The sequence below is a fragment of the Parambassis ranga genome, chromosome 13, assembly GCF_900634625.1.
Source record: "Parambassis ranga chromosome 13, fParRan2.1, whole genome shotgun sequence".
Taxonomy (NCBI): domain Eukaryota; kingdom Metazoa; phylum Chordata; class Actinopteri; family Ambassidae; genus Parambassis; species Parambassis ranga.
In genome coordinates this window covers 16,390,152-16,412,513 of record NC_041033.1, presented here as the reverse complement: position 1 = coordinate 16,412,513, position 22,362 = coordinate 16,390,152, and the positions used below count along the sequence as shown (strand labels likewise).

The window sequence follows — 22,362 nt, the reverse complement described above, 5'->3', positions numbered from 1 at the left end:
AATTAACCAGTGACAGATGGGATTTCTACAGATGCATACCTCAGAAACTCTGGGCCTCATCATTGTATCTCAGGTCAAATCAGCATGGACACTGCTGCTAAATCGCATTCAAATTCATTGCTGAGCTGTCTGTTACATCTGCGCTGATAGTGTAAAAGGAGTGTCAGGCGTGCAGCTGGAACAAATAACCTAGAAGAACCTTAAAAAGATAGAATGTTTCATGGTTTTTGTGAACCCAATAATAAAGATTTATGCTGAGCCTGGGCAATGGTGAAATGTTTGTTTGCAGGCACACAGGAGAAAGTTAAGGTGTGTGACAGTGTGGCTGTAAATTCCCTGATGGGATTTTGTATTATTGACAGCACGCTACTACCATCTGGTGGTAAAATGCCTCTGACGCCACTTTGCATATTTGTTTTTCAACATCTGGGAAAAAAGAACTGCATAAAGTGTGCACACAGTGACAATGGCATTTATCTCTCATATTAAACAGGTCTCTAAGGTTGCCTTCTTTCATCTCCGTAATATTGATAAGATCAGGAGCATCCTCTCTTAGTGATGCTAAAAAACTAGGCTGGACTACTGCAACTCACTATTGTCAGGGTGTCCACATTACTTCATTAATAGCCTGTAGCTGATCCAGAACACAGCAGCCAGAGTTCTGACAGGAATCAGCAAAAGGGATCATATCTCCCCTTGTCTTATTTTCTCTTCACTGGCTTCTGGTACAATTCAGAAAAGACTTTAAAATTCTTCTACTTACATATAAGGCTCTACATGGACGAGCTCCATTATACCTGTAGGATCTAATAGTCCCATATATTCCTAATAGAACACTTAGATCACAGAGTGCAGGTTTGGAGAACCAGACACCGCCTTCACCTGTAAGTCCAGACTTAAAACCTTCCTTTTTAGTAAAGCGTATAGTTAGCTTCAAACAAAGTGTATAGGGCTGACATGTAGTTACAGTCACTTCCTGACATGCAGCCACAGACTGAATAGAATACTAACTCTTAGTCTTTGAACTTTATCATAGACCTACACTGCTAGGGGCCACAAACAGGATCCGCTGAGCAGTTCCCATCTCCTCCCTTCCTGCATGTCTCTCTCTCTCTTTCTTTCATCCTGTCTGTCCTGTCTACCTCTTCTTCTCCTCCTTTACCTCAGCAGGATGGTTCTACCTTATGAGTCGGGTCCTGCTCAAGGTTTCTTCCTGTTAGAGGGGAGTTTTTTTTGCCACTGTCTGCTTGCTCAGGGGTTCAGGCTCTGGGTTTCTGTAAAGCAGTTAGAGACATTTTTGATTGTAAAACGTGCTATATGGAAAAAAATTATTGAACTGAATTAACTGAATTGATCATCTAAAATTTGTCATTGGCTCCTTTGGACATTATGTGTTTCCTTGTGTTCTTGTCTGGCCTTAGCAGGATTATGTAGCACTTTGGAGCAAAGATGCAGACCAGCAGTCCATAACTTGATGCCAAGATAGCAAACACTTCTGTGACCGTAGCGTACTTTCCTGGTGAGCTGATGTAGGCCGGAATAAATGCTACCCACACTGCACAAAAAATGAGCATACTGAAGGTGATGAGTTTGGCCTCGTTGAAGTTGTCTGGAAGTTTCCTCGCCAAGAAGGCCAAGAGGAGGCAGATGCAGGCAAGCAAGCCAATGTAGCCAAGAACCAGAGCAAATGCTATAGGTGAACCTTCATCACACAAAAGAATGACAATAGCGCTCTCACGGGGCATGAGCTGGCGAGGAGTGGGTGGAGCAATAACCAGCCACACTGTGCAGATGACGACCTGCATAAAAACAAACATATGTTGCTTAAACATTTAATAAAATGTTTCCTAATCACACAAACCATATACAAATAAAAGTCCTTACCTGGATAAGTGTACAAATGGTTATGATAGCCCTTTGCTGTGCAGGCCCAAACCATTTCATGACATTACTGCCTGGAAGTGTAGCCTTGAAGGCGATTAGGACAACTATAGTTTTTCCCAGAATACAAGAGATACAGAGGACAAAAGTGATTCCAAATGCTGTGTGTCGCAGCATGCAGGACCACTCAGAGGGCTGACCGATGAAGGTCAGAGAGCACAGGAAGCACAGAGTCAAGGAGAGAAGCAGGAGGAAGCTCAGCTCTGAGTTGTTGGCTCTGACGATGGGAGTAGTTCTGTGACAGGAAAATATAAAGACCACGATGCAGGTGCTGAAGGAGCCAATAAGGGAGATAGCCATGAGGGTGATGCCCATGGCATCACCGAAGGACAGGAACTCCACTTGTTTGGGTATACAGGCTGTCTGCTCAGCATTGGACCAGTACTCTGGCAGACATCGTATACACTCTATGGCATCTGGAAGGAAAGACAAGAATGTGTTATCTGTGTTTTTTTATTGCAACTGCATAGAGTTGAAGGAGATTCAAAAGCATGAGGCTTTTCCTCACCAGTCTGATTGCTAATCTCCCCAGCTGTACAAACCACACAATCATAGCAGCAGATAGGGAAGTTAGGCCTGATTGCCTTCCGGGTACCTGGGGGACAAATGTTGCTGCATACTGACAAGGGAACCTAATCAAAAAAGGGAACACATCCTACACTGATCATATAGTGAAAATAATAGTGCACAAATCAGATTTTAAAATAAATAAATTCTTTACTCTGTATATATTCCTACTTTGGTTTGGTTGCCGTTCCACAGAATGTTCTCTTCCTGGATTTGGAGTTTTTCTTTTACAGCCAAAGTCGTCTCATCAAATTTGCCAATAGTGACAAAATCCATTTCTCCATTTGGCTTCAGCTGCCAGTTAACCAGGTCGTACATGGCTACAGGGTCACCGTTCAGATCAAACTTGATTTCATCACCGAATGAGTTCAAGTATCCCACATGTTTGATGTAATGGAGAAGCTAGGAGAAGAACATGAACATGATCATTCTCTTGTAAAGTAAGTTTTGTCAATCTGGATTGAATTAATAAGCATATGTAACACTACCTGCCATGGCTGAATATTGTCTGCATCTGGACAGGTCTGCTGAAGAAAAGGTCCTTTTCCTTTTACACAGCTCCTCATAGCTTCCAGTGAATGGGCAATGGCATACACAGCTTTATAGACATTGTAGGAAATCCTTAGCTGGGACACATCAGAATATATATTTGTTATGCTTCGCAGCTCCTCTGTTCCAGTACACGGAGGTTTAGCCTCAGCATTATATGCCTGACCTTCAGTGTGTACACCCAAGCTGCACTGGAACACCTCTTCCCAGAAGGGTACCAGAAAAGGATCTTCATGGGCATCTAGGCTAGAGGGACTCAAGCGGAGCAGAAAGTCTCGCAAACCGGGGATTTGTGCTCGTCGAATGGCAAATCCCATAGAACCCTGGAGGATATGGTGGTATTTTCTGGGGGTGGAGAGGACGGCAGCTGTGCTCCAAGCCTCACTGGCCAGCCACTGTATCCCCATGAGCTCCTGTCTAAACGCAGAAAATATGCACAGAATTTGCATTGACAAACACATCGTGGATTCTCCTAGTGACATCCTGGACATCTCCTTATCCTAGTACTAAATTGTATAATAATATAAATAAGACAGGTTTAAAACAGAAAACATCATGCCTCACTGCTTCATCGAATAATGCTGCTGCATCTTGCTCCACAGCAAACACAAGAATCACCCGAGCCCTAGATGAGCGGATGCTGGAAACAATTGATGAAATGGCAGCCTGTGCTCGGTTCTTAGGGATGATCTCATGCAGGGCAACACAAGCCTCCAACTTTCTAACCTAAAAGAGAATTAACAAATTACTTTTTAAATTATTAGTATAAATGTTTTAAATACAGTATCATCTACAAAATTTTAGGTGTGTGTCAAACCTTCTCAACAAAGATATTTGCTCCACCACGGCCATAGGCATCATCCCCAGCAATCACACCCACCCAGGTCCAGCCAAAATGCTTGACAAGTTGGACTAATGCATCAACCTGAATCAGAAAAAGAGTATTAATCAAATATACAAATGCAAATATTGCCATTTTTGGGTTGTATTTCTGACACATCTAACCTGGAAGAAGTCACTAGGCATGGTCCTTAAAAAGGCAGGAAACTCCTTTTTATCACTGAGACAGGCACAGCTAGAGAAATAGCTGACCTGAGGGAAAGTGGCAATTTAATTATACATTAAATCATTCTCAAATCAGCCAGCTGGACATCCTCATACTCTGATAGAATAAACTTTACTTGTGGTTGTAAACAAAGCACAATGTTGTGGCAAAAAGAAATGCAGTAAATGACTGATACACAGATGTTAGGTAGATGCGATGAATTTACCTGTGGCACATGGAAGACTCCCAAGAATCGAGCCACTACAAGAGACTGAGTAGAGCCTCCATCTCCAATCACTACTGGCACTGTGCCCTGACATGCACCTTTACTCTGTGTTTCTCCTTCATCCACTGAGCCTGTCTCACTTCCCATCAACTCCATGGCAGCCTTTAGAGCCTGATGTGGAGTACTGCATGAATCATAGATCTTATAGCCCAGTGTGATGTTGGGAAGGAGTTTCCCAATTCTGTTGATCTCCTCGACGGCAAAGATCATAGTTTGCATCCAACGGAATGTTCGAAAATTAAATCTGAGAAAAGACAGAGCTAACAGCTCTCAGGGAACAGTTGAACTTTCAGCAGTGAGTACAGAGTACGTTTCGTATTCATAATGTTTTTTGCAGGCAGTAAAAAACATCTTACCTGGTGCACTGTGTGGGGGGAGGTGTAGAGGTGAAAGACAGACTAGGCTCCCCCACCATGTCATGAAGGGAGAAGAGTCCACCTAAAATAATATCTCCCTTTTTTTCCAGCACAGGCAGAGACATAGCACCAGGAATTACGTCACACTGTAGGCTTTGGTCTTGGTAGGAGCGTAAGGGAAAAATCCCACTCCACATGAGGCTCAAAAGCACAAATTTGAGTTTTCTCCAGGAAAGACTGGGCTCGCCTATGAAATGCTTCATCTTTTTTTCAAGATAAGTCTTGATGCAACCACTTCAACATATATGCAAAAACAAGATGTCAAACCAACAAGTAACAGGCCAGAGAAGAGCAAGATGTACTACAGAAGACAGATAATAATGCTAACTTATTTTGGATTACCACTCTAGAGTCAGCAGGTACATTATTTATACCAAAAACGTATCCGTTAAAAATTCTAAGCTCATATACGAAGTCCACTAAGTACTCTCTTTACATTACATTGACACTACTCAATCCATGCTTTAGTGCTAAAGGAGTGATGCTGCCATGTGGCTTACATATAACCGCTGTTCATATCATAACTGTCACACTGACAACATTTCTCCTGGGGTTTCTGATCAACGGAAAAAATAACTGCAAGCAACAATGATAACAGGGATCATAACAACTTTGACTATAATGAAAGAAAGACATGAAGGGAGTCAAGTCACAGCATTATGCCTGACTGAGGCTAATTCATCCTTCAGTGATGTGAAGAGGCAGGCAGTAAACCGGCGTCACCGGGGGCTGCTAAGTGACATTACTTTCAAACACATGCATGCTCATCACTGTAGTCTATTACAGCGGTCCCCAACCTTTTTTGCACCACGGACCGGTATCATGTAAAACAATACTTTCACGGACCGGCACAGAAAAAAAAGTGCATAAAGAGACAACTTACTCTTATGCTTAATTAGTGGGAGCCTTTGAGCTTTCTCAGCAATGAGGCGGTCCCATCTAGGGATAATGGGAGACATGACACCCGAAGTGTGTTTCTTATGTCCAGTCCACTCCGTAATTTTGTTTTGGCCGTCATTAATTGCTTCAGTCGTTCTTGTTCATGTTTTCTTCCATGGCTTGTCTTTTAATGCAGGGTGCTCGGTCTCGCAGTTTTGAAGGCTTCGTTGCCTCATTTGCGAGTCTGTCGCCACACATCACTCAGAGCGGACTTGGTGTGTGAGAATCACCTGTTGCAATAAATCCGTATTTTAAATAGGACTCCTGATATAGTCTTTTAAATGCGGGTTTCTTTTTCTTTGAAGGGGTAGGCTCCTCTTCTTCTGTCTCCTCGTTAGGCCTTTTCCCCTTTCCGAAGAAGCTCTCCAAAGACGTTTGTTTTTTATTCATTTTTGCTGCTTGTGGGCTTAATTTTGGGGCCGTATCCCGTGACCGAGACAAGCGTCTGGGCAGGTGCTTAAAGGCACAGGCGGATGAATCTGATCGATTTATAAATGAAACAGCTTTCAGACTCAGATAATGAAAAATATATGTTTTGCTCAGTCTTTCTGTGCGGCCCGGTACCAAATGACCCACGGACCGGTACCGGTCCCCGGCCCGGTGGTTGGGGACCACTGGTCTATTACACTGACTTGCCTTGGTCTTTGTTCCCAAACATACATTAAATAAAATGTACCTTTTGCATCATATGTTATTTTTCTACATTTACTTATGATGTAAACCTACTAAATATAATTCCATAGGGTAGTGCAATGACAAGTCATTAGGGTGTTGTGCATATCATTATCAGGACAAACCCTGCAGGCTACAAAACAGAGCAGCACACAATGAGAATATTACAAGTTGCTTGTTGTGCTGCCTCGGGCCAAAAATGTTTCATTATTCACTTAATATGTCCCTCTGTGACATAGTGTGTGTGAGTGTGTGAGTGTGACACTCAGGAGAGGAAGGACAAAGGTGCCCTAAGACAGGGTGCCAACTGTAAGGACACAAGAGTCTCCTTTTTGTCTAGGTAAGCCGTTACCAAGATCTCAGGCTCGAAAGGATCATAGAGTCTCAGGGGAGTCGATCTTTTTTGAAAACAAGCTGATTAGACGTAGGAAATAATGAGACTGCAGTTGTTTTCACAGTTGTCCTCACAGGGATGTGCACACCTGGAAAAGTGAAATCCCTGAGTATCAAGCGCTGCACTCTAATCTTACCAGGAAAGTACAAATTAAGCAATGGGCAGAAACTAAGCAAACAGGAAACAGAAAGAGGAGTAAGGTTAGAGTAGAGTAAGAGCAAGGTGCTACAATGGCATTCAGACCAGTAGATAGGCAGACAAGAGTGTGGACAAGAAAAGAATAGATACATTGGAAGAGGTAGTAATGAGACAGCTCAGTGTCATATACATAAACCTAACCCAACAACAGCTTTTTCAGGTAGCACACATTATCAAAACACCATTTCTCTCTGTTCTTTCTGGGAAACCTAAAGATTAGAGAGCTGGATCAGGCTTAACAATATATCTGCAGATAGGTCACCCTAATGCTGAGGCTGAGGGCATGCAATCAAGATGGGTCTAAGTTTAAAGGTGATTGCTTTATGGCCTCTCATGGGCCTGTTGTGGCGAAAAAAAAGAGGCTGACAACTGCACCCCTGTGTCAAACCTTTTAGGCTTGGTGGTCCACAGGGGACTCTTGAAATGGCAGACAGGTACTAGAAGGCCAGAGCGACTGCCACAGCTGTAGCCGGAGGATGAAAAGGTTCTTTTTTTTTTCAGTCACATTAACCATGGGATGTTTTTTTTTTTCTATGCGGTCAAACAGCAGGAACTTAGAGCTTGTAGCTCATAATATCTAAAGCTCCTCATTCAGTCCAGGCACTTTCCCTGAGAAAGTGTCCGTTGAGAGACACATGAAAGCTGAAACTGACATTTTTAAGACTGTGTAAACATATACAAAAATGTTTGTACACATAAATAACAATTTTGAATGTAATCCACAGGAAAATGAACAAATAAATGGACCGGGCATAGAATTCTGGCTTTGATGAGTTTACTTTGCAAATGATGAGTGCAAAATAGAGATATAACATTCGAGGAAAAAGCACTAAGAGTATGTCATGGTTGTGTAGCAATGGACAAGCTGTTCACTCACCCATTTACCCACCCACTCAATGGGTCTTGGGGGTTTGATCATCCAATCTGTTTTCTGGCTTTAGGCTGACTGCTGTTGTTATTAAATATGGAACACTGGCTGATGAGAAAGGGGAGATGAAACAAACAACAAACTACAGAAATGAGGGGCACCTTCTGGCCACATGGTGCAGAGGTCACAACCTCTGCCAACCTTCTGAATGTGGAGAAGATAAAGGAGATTGCTGTGGACTTCAGGAGAGCACACAGTCAGCACACCCCTCTGACCATCAACGGTGCTGCTGTGGAGCAGGTGCACATCACTGAGGACCTCTCCTGTAGTAGCTCGGAAAAGCCAGAGCCCCTCCCTCCATCTTGTCCACCATCTACACCCCCCGTTTCCCCCGTGCACCAGCCACTTTATCCCTCTTGCATCCTCTTTGCACCTCACTCACTTTATATCAGTCTTAATAAGCTTAAGTTCTTAATCATTCATTGCATTCATCCACACTTTGGTCTGTTTACATCTGTGCCACTGTTTTGCACTATAATGTTTTGCACTCTCACTGCCTTGTATTTTGTGTGTGCCTTGTAGTTTTGTACACTTATTTTTGTACTTTTTTATTCTTTATTCTTATGTTGTATGCGATTCTCTTTATGCCCAGTACATATGGCAGTATTAACAATAAAGCTGAATATGATTTTCAACTTGACTGCGGTTACTATGAGGCTTATTTGTTAAGAGGAATGGCAGCTCTGTCTGTGTCTTCAACAGTAAGTCAGGGCTGGGTCTTTACTGATATCCATGTACAGAATATATAAAGACAGTTCTGGTGAGTGCCTCAGTATTACAGAAGCTTTTTGCAGATTATAGAAAAGACTTCATTGGACCCTGACCTCCAGCATCAGTTGGAATGTCTCACAGAGCAGTAAGAATGAGGAGAGATGAGGTTTAGTTTCAGTATCTTGAGGCCTTGCTCACAAGTGAAGCTATAGAGCTTAAGTGTCAGCTGTAATCAGACTGCCGCAGTAAAAAAGAAAGCTGAGCATGTTACTGAAGATTTCAATTCACCAATCTTCCTTTAGATCTTTACCTTATTAATAGGCTTCTAGCTACAAGGTAGCACAAGTATTCTTAAGGCCAAAGTACTCAGGAATTAAGGGCTTTGCTGAAATGACTAACGAAAACATTACATCTTTGTTTTCATAATTACAATGGAAATGACAGTTGATTATGCAAATAGCACATAACCATGTTTGGAGAAGAAACTGGGCTTTTTGCTACATGATGGGTTTCCACACATCTGCACAAGCTATTTGAGCAGACTCTTATTTTAGACAATCCATTTTTCTGCTTCAGCCAATAGATAAGGTTCAGCTGCTTTAACTGGATTCAGCATTGATGCCACTTATTTTTTTTAGGCTTTAGCAGTCTGGCATTTTTGTATCTCTCTCATGGCCCCTTTGTGGGTCTGTGGTGTTGGCAGATTAGAAAAGAAGCTGTCCCATCTGTGGCTATGCCACAATAATGCATCCATTCAATATAATGCAGTACAGAGCCCCACAGTGGAGTGAGCTGCAGAGCAGTAAATGAGTCTGCCCCATCTGCCCGCTTATTAGTATGACTGGTTGAAAGTGGTGAGTACTGACCATTTGTGGAGATTCAATCTCTTCTTAATGGTCAGAGTGTGAACTGAAATTGCTCTTCATTATTATGCACAGCATGCATAAAAGACCATTTTAAATGGGCATTTGGGTGACGTTACAATAAGATGTCAGACCCAGTCTGACTATTGTTGACCACTATTTCATAACATTGCCACTGTCACATAGGGCACGCAGCTTTAACATTCTCTGAAAATATCCAATAAAAATGACACATCTGGTTAAGCATACATCTACCAGCTACAACACATGTCTAAGGTTATGCTAACAGACTCTAAATTGTCCGTAGGTGTGAGTGCAAGTGTGAATGCTTGTGTGTTTACATTGGCCCCTGAGACCCTGTACAGAACTGGCGGGTTCAGAAAATGGATGGATGGATGGAACATATTGCCCGACATCATCCAAACATAACACCGCCAGCTGTTATGTTTTTACCCAGTGTTAAGTTTAACCTGTTGTTAACTTTTGTTTTTAATTGTGGCTGGTACAAAAACTGTTTGTTGAAGTTAGACATTAAACATAAGGTTCAGCTTTAACTACCATCAAGATGAGTCCCCTTCCACATGAACAGGATGAAGATGTGACCGGAACACATGTTCTGTTTTCAAGGACTGAAATTTTATAACAGGGGTGCTTATTAAGTTAAAAAATGGAATGGAATATTCCCTAAAAAGTAAAGAAGCTTTCTCACTGGACTCCACAGACATATAACTGAAATATCAAAGAATGAAGCTTCTGTATTTCTCTTCTTTCAGTCCTGACATCTGAGACACACACAACACATCCTTTGCTCTTTTTGACAAATTGAAAAAAAAATCCTACTAAGCTGCTTAGATGACTCATGCAACTCCACTAATAGACCTGTTTTCATGCAAACACAGCCTTCCTGTTGTATAAGACCATGTGATCACAACCAAAAACCCCCAAAACCCTGCACAAACCTTTCAAAATACTTAAAAGTTTGTGTGTCTCCTTTGTATGCATCTCCAAACCAGCCTTGCAAACGGTTTGTGTGTTTGTGTGTGTAAAGTACAATGCAGAGAGCTTACTTTCAACAGGAAAGAGGCCATTTAAACCCTCATCTGAATACACAATATATCACAATATTCCAAACAACAAAGGCCCATTAGCCTTATTGGGGATATAGTAATAGCATATGTTGTTTATCTGATCCATATGTGCATGCACAATATACTGATTCTGGGTAAGAGCCATTTTGGAAAGGCCACAATTTAAATAACCATCATCAAAATTCTGCTCAGTTTTAATATTAAATATTCAACCTTTAGCAGAAGGACTAACACAGGCAAGTTTTATCTTTGGCCTTGAAGTTTAAGCTCTTATTATTCTGCTAACCTACAGCTGTTACAGCTCTAACCTCAATATAATGTTATATTATATATTATACTGAGGCTAGAGGCTGTAAAGAAATACAAGATATTAAATGTATCCTTCCCACACACTCACACCTAATTTTAGGAACATTAATCACACTGGCGGGAGGTATATTATTTGTCTGTAACTTGTTTGTTAATTTGTGTATTAGGAAAATAACCACAAGTGTTTTTTAATCAGTCGTGAAAAACAACATGCACTGAAGCATAACACACTTGGGAAGCACTTTGTTTTTGTGAGTATACTGAAAGGCTGAGGGACAGCATGACATCATCCTAAAACTGCCAATTTACCTTCTACCCAGGGGGACTGAATGAGGGAAAAAGGGGCCAGCTGGGCAAGCAAAGACAAGCAACTGTTTCCAGCACAACTGATGACATCTGAGCCCGAGGCTATGAAACAGGAGCTCACCAGGTGTTGTGCTGGAAATTAATTAATTTGGGTCCTTTTTTTTTCTTTAATTGAAGGTGATCTGTGCTCTTTGAAAACAAGGTGCGCTCATTAATTAGTGAAGCTGTAATCAGCATCAGATGTTCAAATTAGTAAACGAAGAAAATATTATTTGTAGATAAAGTGTTACAAATGTGGCATGACAAAGCTGTTTAATACACAATGAAAACCTACTGTGTGTGTTTCTAAGCCTTCACAAGGGCTCAAAAAGCAAAAGAAATGTCTGTCATTTAGACCAGTTATGCATAAACACATTTTGAATAATACACTCGAAATGGAAATGACAAAATAATAATAATATTAGCAAAGGTTTTTGAGTTTTGAGTCTTGAGTATTAATGCAGCTTACCTGCTCCGGTGTTTCATTATTCACCTTTCCTGTTGGCTAAGATTTTTCATATTTCATATCCAATAATTTAAACAGCTTGGCCCTATCTACTGAGTTGTAACTTCTGGTGGAAAACACTAAATACCACTCAGGGCTGTTCTGACAGTATCCTGATGTTCATCCAGAGTTTGGATGTAATTTAATTTGGATAAATGGAATTCATAATTTTCCCAAACGTGTGGCATGTTGAACAGATTTTTTTTTTTTTTTTACTAGCACACTTTTTTCATATATATCTGCCTGTTTATAGCACCAACAAAATCATCAGCAATCGTTTGCCAAATGCCATGTTTGGCAGGAGCCACTCAGGCCAGTGGGCCTCTGCGGGTGTCTATCAGACAGCCAGAGTGAAAAGGTTCACCACAAAAGATGACCTTAACCAAGGCCATGTGGTTCTGCTGGGCTTTGGCAAACAAAACACTTCAAGGATTTAGTCCCTCTGGGAGTCTGTAGTGGTACTTCAGATCTATTGCTGAAGGTCACCCTTTGATTTCTGAAGCACTGTGAGATTTGGGGACAATTTTTAGTCAATTTAATGTGAATGGAACAGAAAATGTTACCACCTGGTATGCAGTGACCTTTCTTCCAGTATTCTGTCTAAAGTAATTTAGCTCTGATGTTTTACTGCAGCCATTAAGACTATAAACCACATTAAATGGAATGTCTGTACATCATTTTGGCATATAATAACCAGCCTTAAAATGACCTAAAAGCAAAGGTCAGGGTTTTCAGTGATTACTATACAGGGACATTACCTACATTACTTTGCCATTCTTCACTTTCCCCATGATGCATTGTGCTCTAAAGTAGCTGCTCACTGGTTTTAATTGAAGACAACACATCTAGCCATTAATGTTTTGTAGTAATCGACATACACATTTTTAAAATAGTTGAATAAAAAGAATAATTTTCAGTGCTTGTTAGAAAAATGCACATTTTAAAAGGCATTTACAACAAAATGTTTGTCAGGGTTTTGTTTTAAATGTTTCTTTGTTATTATTATAAGTTAATTCTATAATCATCGTCATCATCAGAGCAGCAATGTGATATATATTCATTATTACTGCTCTCAGTAATGTCACAATAATGCCAGGAGATGGTAGCATTGTCCACAGTATTGCTGTGTCATACTGTCATATACAGAACAATGGTGTTGATTAATGTATTAATACTGTTATGGTAAAATGTGCTCAAAAATTAACCATTATTATCATTAGTTTTTACTAGAAGAAAGTTTACTTTCATACTGCTACCACTAGGGGCTGCTCATTGCTGTCCATTAAGTATCATTAGTTAATCATTTTGACCTCTCTTCTCTTAAAGTCACACATCATAATAATATTTGTGGTTTTCTTCTATATACTAGCATTTATATTTATTTATTTATTTTTTACTTTTTCTGTTTTTTTATATTATTTTTGAGCATCCCCATGATCCCCTTGTGTACCTCCAACCAAACTGGGCCTTCAGGTTTGGTGGAGCCTGTTTCCTCTTTCAATGTGACATTGCTGCATAACACTCAGTCCAATAAGATGGTATTTTAAGATGGAATTTGACAGACTTGGATCCTGACATGAACGCTGTCTAACAACAGGTAAAGGTGCTTCGTCAATATTGTCCAAACTAATGATCAACGATATAATATGGGCCCCAAACACATTATTCACAGTTGACTCTCTTTTATATATTGGTTTATTATTGTTGTTATTTCATTTACAATTAAATCTAATAATTTGAGGTAAGAATTCAACAGTCACCACAGTTTAATATGAATTTTCCTGTAAAGTGACATCTCACTGAAAACCTTGTGTCAAGGATCAGATTGCTCTTCTAGCATTTGTTAAACATCAAGCTCATAAACATTCTTTTTTTTTACTCTCAAGTTTTTTGAGTTAGTTAGTGTCATACTTTGAACTTTAGAACACCGTCAAAGTCACAAGTGGATCATGATGCAACAGTCCTGAAGGTAAGTTCCCAGTATGAGCTCAGAGGAAAGCAATGGGAATAGGCTGGAGATGATGCAAACTCCGCAGGGAATGTGTTGGTTCATTAAGGTGCCTGTGATTGGGAAGAGCCTGAGGTGTAAAGTCATGGTCAGGCCTCAGGCAGCTGCATTTTAACGCATGTCTTCCTACTAAACCCCAAAAGGCCTGGCCAACAGAGACTCTGTGGTGTTTCATAAACTAACAGGCAAACACACAAACAACAATTTTTAATTAAAAAAGACCTAAGTGGCACAACTAAACATCCCTTTGGCTGAAAAATAACAATAACACCAAATTAAATATCACATGGCTGAATGATTTGCTAAATCAGATGTGTTATTGTTTATTTTGATCAGACGTCAAAAGAGTAACTTTAATTCTCTCGTCCAAGTGCAGAATTCTCTGAACATCTGACACATTGGTCAAAATAACAAAAACCATGGTGTAAATATGCGAAAAGAATTTAGAACTGATATGTTTGTGTGACATACAGTCTACATTCTGTCACTTTTGTTTTTAACACAATTTTAATAGCCTGCACATTAATAAAGGAAATAACAATGCAACATATGAAGGTTTGCATTTTATATTTTGATTGAATTTGATTAATAGTAAGTGACAATGGGTAGGTTTGTAATTCATTTGAACTAATTAGACTAATTAAAACACATACTCACTGTATAAATGCAAAATATGTGTGCAATGTATAAAATCGAACATGCAGCAGTACTGTTTTTATGCAAACAAAAACAAAACCTGCACAAATCTTCACAAATAAAATAAATAACGAAAAGAAAAGTTACATTTTCAAACTAAGAGTACTCGGAGGATTTATGTGCAAAGGCCACATGTTGAGCATAAAAACAAACGGATCCTGTCGTTGGGAGAACAACAGTTAAGGTCAACAGTTCAATGTGATTGACTAAGTTGCCAGTGAAGGTTTTCCTAATTCAAAACTGGAGTTCATTTCATTTTAAACCTGACCAAGCGGTGTTGTTGTCTAAACCAAACAGCAACAGAAAACAAAATAACTACTATGGATGGGATGGGATGGGAGCCTGGTTCAGCCATGCTTCCTCTTCTGTGAGGAATGTTATGAAAAACCATCTTGAAATATTCTAAGTACGAAGAGGCCGCTCTGTGTTGCATTACAATGCATATTGATTATATAAAGCAATTAGTTACTTTTATCCATATCAATGCACCACATTTGATAACCTATTATGTAAGTTTTTCTATCCCTGCAATGATATCATACAGTGATATCATAGCTGCCCTCATTACGTTGTCCCGATTGGTTACTTAGAGGCCAGTGATCCATGCCGCCAGTAATAAAACAACACATTCAAGTCTGACTCTGACCTGGATGGCTCCAGCTCTTCAGCTTCTGTCAGTAGAACATGTCACCACTGTTAATAGGGCTGGTTTTCATGGGTTTGCTGTTTGAAACATTACAGGAGGAAGCTCCTCTGTGTCAGATACTGGAAAGTCCAGAGTATCCTCTGCTGTCTAAAGAAGGAGATGTCACGATCGGGGGAGCCTTTTCTATCCACAGCAAGATCACACAGCCTTCACTTTCCTTTACAGAGAAACCGACACGTCTCAGGTGTTCCAGGTAATCTTGAACTCTTTTGAAAAAACTTTGTCAGAAGCCTTGTAACTGCTAGTGATCACAAGTTTGTGTTTTGTGCATCAGTGTGAACCTCAGGGAGTTTCGATTTGCCCAGACAATGATATTTGCTATTGAGGAAATAAACAAAAGCAAATTTCTTCTGCCCAATGTGTCTATTGGATACCGTATTTATGACAACTGTGCCTCAACATTGTCCTCAATGCGAGCAGTGATGGCCCTGATGAATGGTGATGAGTGGACTTTGGGAAAGAGGTGTTCTGGTCAATCTGCTGTCCATGCTATTATTGGAGAGTCTGAATCATCTTCAACTATTGTGCTGTCACGCACTGCTGGACCATTTAAAATACCAGTGGTAAGAGCACTGTCAATACACACTGATGTGTATACTCTTTGCAAACTCGCCTTATTCTGTCTCTCTGTGTGTTTTCTCAGATAAGTCACTCAGCTACTTGTGAGTGTCTGAGTAACAGGAAGGAGTATCCCTCCTTCTTTCGCACCATTGCCAGTGACCTCTACCAAAGCCAAGCCCTTACTCAGCTGGTCAAGCACTTTGGCTGGACCTGGGTCGGAGCTGTCAACAGTGACAGTGACTATGGCAACTATGGCATGGCTATCTTCCTTGATGCAGCTCAAAAGGAGGGGGTGTGTGTGGAATATACAGAGAAATTTCACCGGGCTGAACCAGAAAAACTCATGAAAGTGGTAGATGTGATCCGTAAGAGCAGTGCCCGGGTCATTGTTGGCTTCCTGGCCCATGTAGAGATGAACAACCTTTTAGAGCAGCTGAGTCTGCACAACATCACAGGCCGTCAGTTCATTGGTGTGGAGGCCTGGATCACGGCTGACAGCCTTGTGACTCCCACAAGCTTTAGAGTGCTGGGAGGTTCACTAGGCTTTGCTGTGCAGAAGGCCAACATCAGTGGCCTAGAGGATTTCTTAATTAAGGATTTCTGGGAGACAGCATTTCAGTGCAAAGACACCAACGCTGCATTTTGTAAAGAAAACCAGGATCTAATACAGTTCAGGGAATATGATGAAGATGTGGCAGAGCTGAGGTACTCCAATAACATCTACAAAGCTATCTATGCTGTCGCCTATTCTCTGCACAGCATCCTAAACTGCTCAGAGAGTCAGGGCTGTGACAAGGCAGTGGAGATTACACCCTGGCAGGTAAAATAAACAAATGATTGCTAATGCCTTAATTTTGTAAACTAACATCCTTACAAACTATCATATATTATTTACTGCACTTTCAGGTAGTGGAGTCTCTAAAGCAGGTGAACTTTACCATTAAGAATGGGGACCAGGTGGGGTTTGACAGCACCGGATCAGATGTGGCCAGGTACGAGCTTGTAAACTGGCAGCAAGGTTCAGACGGAAGAGTTCAGTTCGAACCCGTGGGCTACTACGATGCCTCCCTGCCCTCTGGACAGGACTTTGTTCTCAAGACTGAAGCTATAAAATGGCCCGGAGGAAGCAAGGAGGCAAATATCTTAATTGACCATGAAGCATGCAGTAATTTAAGGATGTATACAAGTTCATTTAATAGTAAAACTTTGTCTTTCTTTGATTTAAGTTGCCAGTATCAGTCTGCAGTGAAAGCTGTCGGCCAGGAACTCATAAAGTCCTCCAAAAGGGAAAGCCTGTCTGCTGTTATGACTGTATTCAATGTGCTGATGGAGAAATCAGCAACACCACAGGTACTACTGACATGTATTATAACAAATTACACACATGTTTTGCTTGCTATAGCATCTGTATTATACTAAAAACTGTTCCAGTATATTCTCTTGTTTATGTTCTCAGGATTTAATAGAGTCAATGGCAATAATATCTTTATTTCAGATTCCAATGACTGCAAAAAATGCCCTGAAGAGTATTGGTCCAATCAAAACAGAGATGCATGTGTACTGAAAAATGTCGAGTTTCTCTCCTTCACTGAGGTCATGGGTAAAATACTTGTGTTTTTCACTTTGTTTGGGGCCCTCCTTACATTGATAGTGGCCATTCTATTTTTAATCAACAAAGATACTCCCTTAGTGAAGGCTAACAACTCTGAGCTGAGCTTTCTGCTGCTCTTCTCCTTGACTCTGTGCTTCCTGTGCTCTTTGACCTTCATCGGCCGACCCTCTGAGTGGTCCTGCATGCTGCGACACACAGCTTTTGGCATCGCATTTGTCCTCTGCATTTCTTGTGTTCTTGGGAAAACAATAGTGGTGTTAGTGGCCTTCAGAGCCACACTTCCTGGTAGTAATGTCATGAAATGGTTTGGGCCCATGCAGCAGAGACTCAGTGTACTGAGTTTCACTCTTATACAGGTTTTCATTTGTGTACTGTGGCTAACAATCAACCCTCCATTCCCTTATAAAAATATGGAGCATTATAAAGAGAGGATTATTCTGGAGTGTGCTCTGGGGTCACCTGTAGGCTTCTGGGCTGTGTTAGGATACATTGGCCTGCTTGCTGTCCTTTGTTTTGTACTCGCTTTTTTGGCTCGAAAACTGCCTGATAATTTTAATGAAGCTAAATTCATTACTTTCAGCATGCTGATATTCTGTGCAGTCTGGATCGCCTTTATACCAGCATATGTCAGCTCTCCCGGGAAGTTTACTGTAGCTGTGGAGATATTTGCTATTCTGGCCTCTAGTTATGGGCTGCTGTTCTGCATATTTGCACCAAAATGTTATATTATTGTATTAAAACCTGAAATGAACACAAGGAAACATCTGATGGGGAAAAATACAACCTAAAACAATGTAGATGTCACTTGTATATATCTGTTACATTATTTCACCAAATAGCACAGAATGTTTAGATTTTACATCTATTACGACAGGTAAAAGTTGATAATTGAAGTGGGTGCACATTGTATTATTCATTGTTAAGCTTTATATAAATAAAAACAAACAAAAACTATCTGTGGTGTTCTGTCTCTTTTTAATTAGGTCAGAGATCCTAAGGGTTCAAATTTGTTCAAATGTGCTGGCTGCCTCATGGCTCGACTGAGTTTTATTTTAAGATACATCATAAAATATTTGACTGATTTTGTTTGTAATTCTATCATACATAAACAGACAACAACAAAATAACTTCTTAATAACTCTAACACATTTTAAGCAAAATTCTGTAAGGTATAAGAGAGCAATGATCATGTTTATGGATAAAAGGAATTCTTGCTTATCCTTTAAATTTCAATTCCTACTTGACATAAACTGGCTCAGCTAACAAGATATGATTTAGTTGCCCCAATCTCAAACAAAAAGCAGAATATATCTACTGCTAATGATTCTCCAGACAACACATATGGTCTGCTTTTGTTTAGTTCTCAGTTTTAGTATTTAATTCACTTGGTTAGACTCAGTAAAAGATCATGTACACTTTTTCTCAATAAAACACACAACCAGCTTTTCCGCCATTTCCTTGGGTACCATGGTGAAGACAGGATGACGCTTATTCACATACAGTGATATCATGGCTGCCCTCTCTCACTTTTCCCTGATTGGTTACTTAGAGGCCAGTGATCCAAGCCGCCAGTAATAAAACAACAAATTCAATTCTGACTCTGACGTGGATGGCTCCGGGTCTTCAGCTTCTGTGAGTAGAACATGTCACCACTGTTAATAGGGCTGGTTTTCATGGGTTTGCTGTTTGAAACATTACAGGAGGAAGCTCCTCTGTGTCAGATACTGGAAAGTCCAGAGTATCCTCTGCTGTCTAAAGAAGGAGATGTCACGATCGGGGGAGCCTTTTCCATCCACAGCAAGATCACACAGCCTTCACTTTCCTTTACAGAGAAACCGACACGTCTCAGGTGTTCCAGGTAATCCTGAACTCTTTTGAAAACACTTTGTCAAAAGCCTTGTAACTGCTAGTGATCACAAGTTTGTGTTTTGTGCATCAGTGTGAACCTCAGGGAGTTTCGATTTGCCCAGACAATGATATTTGCTATTGAGGAAATAAACAAAAGCAAATTTCTTCTGCCCAATGTGTCTATTGGATACCGTATTTATGACAACTGTGCCTCAACATTGTCCTCAATGCGAGCAGTGATGGCCCTGATCAATGGTGATGAGTGGACTTTGGGAAAGAGGTGTTCTGGTCAGTCAGCTGTCCATGCTATTATTGGAGAGTCTGAATCATCTTCAACTATTGTGCTGTCACGCACTACTGGACCTTTTAAAATACCAGTGGTAAGAGCACTGTCAATACACACTGATGTGTATACTCTTTGCAAACTCGCCTTATTCTGTCTCTCTCTGTGTTTTCTCAGATAAGTCACTCAGCTACTTGTGAGTGTTTGAGTAACAGGAAGGAGTATCCCTCTTTCTTTCGCACCATTGCCAGTGACCTCTACCAAAGCCGAGCCCTTGCTCAGTTGGTCAAGCACTTTGGCTGGACCTGGGTCGGAGCTGTCAACAGTGACAGTGACTATGGGAACAGTGGCATGGCTATCTTCCTGGATGCAGCCCAAGAGGAGGGAGTGTGTGTGGAATATACAGAGAAATTTCACCGGGCTGAACCAGAAAAACTTATGAAAGTGGTAGATGTGATCCGTAAGAGCACTGCCCGGGTCATTGTTGGCTTCCTGGCTCATGTAGAGATGAACAACCTTTTGGAGCAGCTGAGTCTGCACAACATCACAGGTCATCAGTTCATTGGTGTGGAGGCCTGGATCACGGCTGACAGCCTTGTGACTCCCACAAGCTTTAGTGTGCTGGGAGGTTCACTAGGCTTTGCTGTGCAGAAGGCCAACATCAGCGGCCTAGAGGATTTCTTAATTAAGGATTTCTGGGAGACAGCATTTCAGTGCAAAGACACCAAAGCTGCATTTTGTAAAGAAAACCAGGATCTAATACAGTTCAGGGAATATGATGAAGATGTGGCAGAGCTGAGGTACTCCAGTAACATCTACAAAGCTATCTATGCTGTCGCCTATTCTCTGCACAGCATCCTCAACTGCTCAGAGAGTCAGGGCTGTGACAAGACAGTGGAGATTACACCCTGGCAGGTAAAATAAACAAATGATTGCTAATGCCTTAATTTTGTAAACCAGCATCTTTACATAATATCATATATTATCTACTGCACTTTCAGGTAGTGGAGTCTCTAAAGCAGGTAAACTTTACCATTAAGAATGGGGACCAGGTGGGGTTTGACAGCACCGGATCAGCTGTGGCCAGGTACGAGGTGGTGAACTGGCAGCAAAGCTCAGACAGAGGTGTTCAATTTAAACCTGTGGGCTACTACGATGCCTCCCTGCCCCTTGGACAGAAGTTTGTTCTTAAGACTGAAGCTATAACATGGCCCGGAGGAAGCAAGGAGGCAAATATCTTAATTTACGATAAAGCATGTAGTAATAGATGGAAGTATATGAGTTGATTTAATAGTAAAACTTTTTTTTCTTTCATTTAAAGTTGCCAGTATCAGTCTGCAGTGACAGCTGTCGGCCAGGAACTTATAAAGTCCTCCAAAAGGGAAAGCCTGTCTGCTGTTATGACTGTATTCAATGTGCTGATGGAGAAATCAGCAACACCACAGGTACTACTGACATGTATTATGTCAAATTACACACATGTTTTGCTTGCTATAGCATCTGTATTTTACTAAAAACTTCTATGGTATATTCTCTTGTTTATGTTCTCAGGATTTAATAGAGTCAATGGCAATAATATCTTTATTTCAGATTCCAATGACTGCAAAAAATGCCCTGAAGAGTATTGGTCCAATCAAAACAGAGATGCATGTGTACTGAAAAATGTCGAGTTTCTCTCCTTCACTGAGGTCATGGGTAAAATACTTGTGTTTTTCACTTTGTTTGGGGCCCTCCTTACATTGATAGTGGCCATTCTATTTTTAATCAACAAAGATACTCCCTTAGTGAAGGCTAACAACTCTGAGCTGAGCTTTCTGCTGCTCTTCTCCTTGACTCTGTGCTTCCTGTGCTCTTTGACCTTCATTGGCCGACCCTCTGAGTGGTCCTGCATGCTGCGACACACAGCTTTTGGAATCACATTTGTCCTCTGCATTTCTTGTGTTCTTGGGAAAACAATAGTGGTGTTAGTGGCCTTCAGAGCCACACTTCCTGGTAGTAATGTCATGAAATGGTTTGGGCCCATGCAGCAGAGACTCAGTGTACTGAGTTTCACTCTTATACAGGTTTTAATTTGTGTACTGTGGCTAACAATCAACCCTCCATTCCCTTATAAAAATATGGAGCATTATAAAGAGAGGATTATTCTGGAGTGTGCTCTGGGGTCACCTGTAGGCTTCTGGGCTGTGTTAGGATACATTGGCCTGCTTGCTGTCCTTTGTTTTGTACTCGCTTTTTTGGCTCGAAAACTGCCTGATAATTTTAATGAAGCTAAATTCATCACATTCAGCATGCTGATATTCTGTGCAGTCTGGATCACCTTTATACCAGCATATGTCAGCTCTCCTGGGAAGTTTACTGTAGCTGTGGAGATATTTGCTATTCTGGCCTCTAGTTATGGGCTGCTGTTCTGCATATTTGCACCAAAATGTTATATTATTGTATTAAAACCTGAAATGAACACAAGGAAACATCTGATGGGGAAAAATACAACCTAAAACAATGTAGATGTCACTTGTATATATCTGTTACATTATTTCACCAAATAGCACAGAATGTTTAGATTTTACATCTATTACGACAGGTAAAAGTTGATAATTGAAGTGGGTGCACATTGTATTATTCATTGTTAAGCTTTATATAAATAAAAACAAACAAAAACTATCTGTGGTGTTCTGTCTCTTTTTAATTAGGTCAGAGATCCTAAGGGTTCAAATTTGTTCAAATGTGCTGGCTGCCTCATGGCTCGACTGAGTTTTATTTTAAGATACATCATAAAATATTTGACTGATTTTGTTTGTAATTCTATCATACATAAACAGACAACAACAAAATAACTTCTTAATGACTCTAACACATTTTAAGCAAAATTCTGTGAGGTATAAGAGAGCAATG

At 40.6% G+C, this 22,362-nt stretch overlaps 3 protein-coding genes across 3 annotated transcripts; 2 read left to right on the top strand and 1 right to left on the bottom strand.

Moving 5' to 3' along the window:
- Positions 1 to 1,358: 1,358 nt before the first annotated feature.
- LOC114444399 (extracellular calcium-sensing receptor-like) lies at positions 1,359 to 4,878 on the bottom strand. The gene is made up of 10 exons (XM_028418894.1): positions 4,745 to 4,878; positions 4,329 to 4,632; positions 4,063 to 4,149; positions 3,875 to 3,982; positions 3,617 to 3,783; positions 2,997 to 3,474; positions 2,680 to 2,910; positions 2,450 to 2,573; positions 1,885 to 2,357; positions 1,359 to 1,799 (listed from the first exon to the last, which is right to left on the bottom strand). Exons 1-10 carry the CDS (start codon positions 4,867 to 4,869, stop codon positions 1,359 to 1,361), a joined length of 2,538 nt encoding a protein of 845 aa, XP_028274695.1. The 5' UTR covers positions 4,870 to 4,878.
- An 8,264-nt stretch (positions 4,879 to 13,142) lies between these two features.
- LOC114444499 (extracellular calcium-sensing receptor-like) lies at positions 13,143 to 18,127 on the top strand. The gene is made up of 7 exons (XM_028419110.1): positions 13,143 to 13,160; positions 15,205 to 15,359; positions 15,441 to 15,729; positions 15,810 to 16,547; positions 16,634 to 16,861; positions 16,954 to 17,077; positions 17,223 to 18,127. The coding sequence occupies exons 3-7, from the start codon at positions 15,475 to 15,477 to the stop codon at positions 18,125 to 18,127; spliced, it is 2,250 nt and encodes a 749-aa protein (XP_028274911.1). The 5' UTR covers positions 13,143 to 13,160; positions 15,205 to 15,359; positions 15,441 to 15,474.
- Positions 18,128 to 19,054: 927 nt separating this feature from the next.
- Positions 19,055 to 21,965, top strand: LOC114444500 (extracellular calcium-sensing receptor-like). Its single transcript, XM_028419111.1, has 6 exons — positions 19,055 to 19,197; positions 19,279 to 19,567; positions 19,648 to 20,385; positions 20,472 to 20,699; positions 20,792 to 20,915; positions 21,061 to 21,965. The coding sequence occupies exons 2-6, from the start codon at positions 19,313 to 19,315 to the stop codon at positions 21,963 to 21,965; spliced, it is 2,250 nt and encodes a 749-aa protein (XP_028274912.1). The 5' UTR covers positions 19,055 to 19,197; positions 19,279 to 19,312.
- The last annotated feature ends 397 nt before the right edge of the window (positions 21,966 to 22,362 follow it).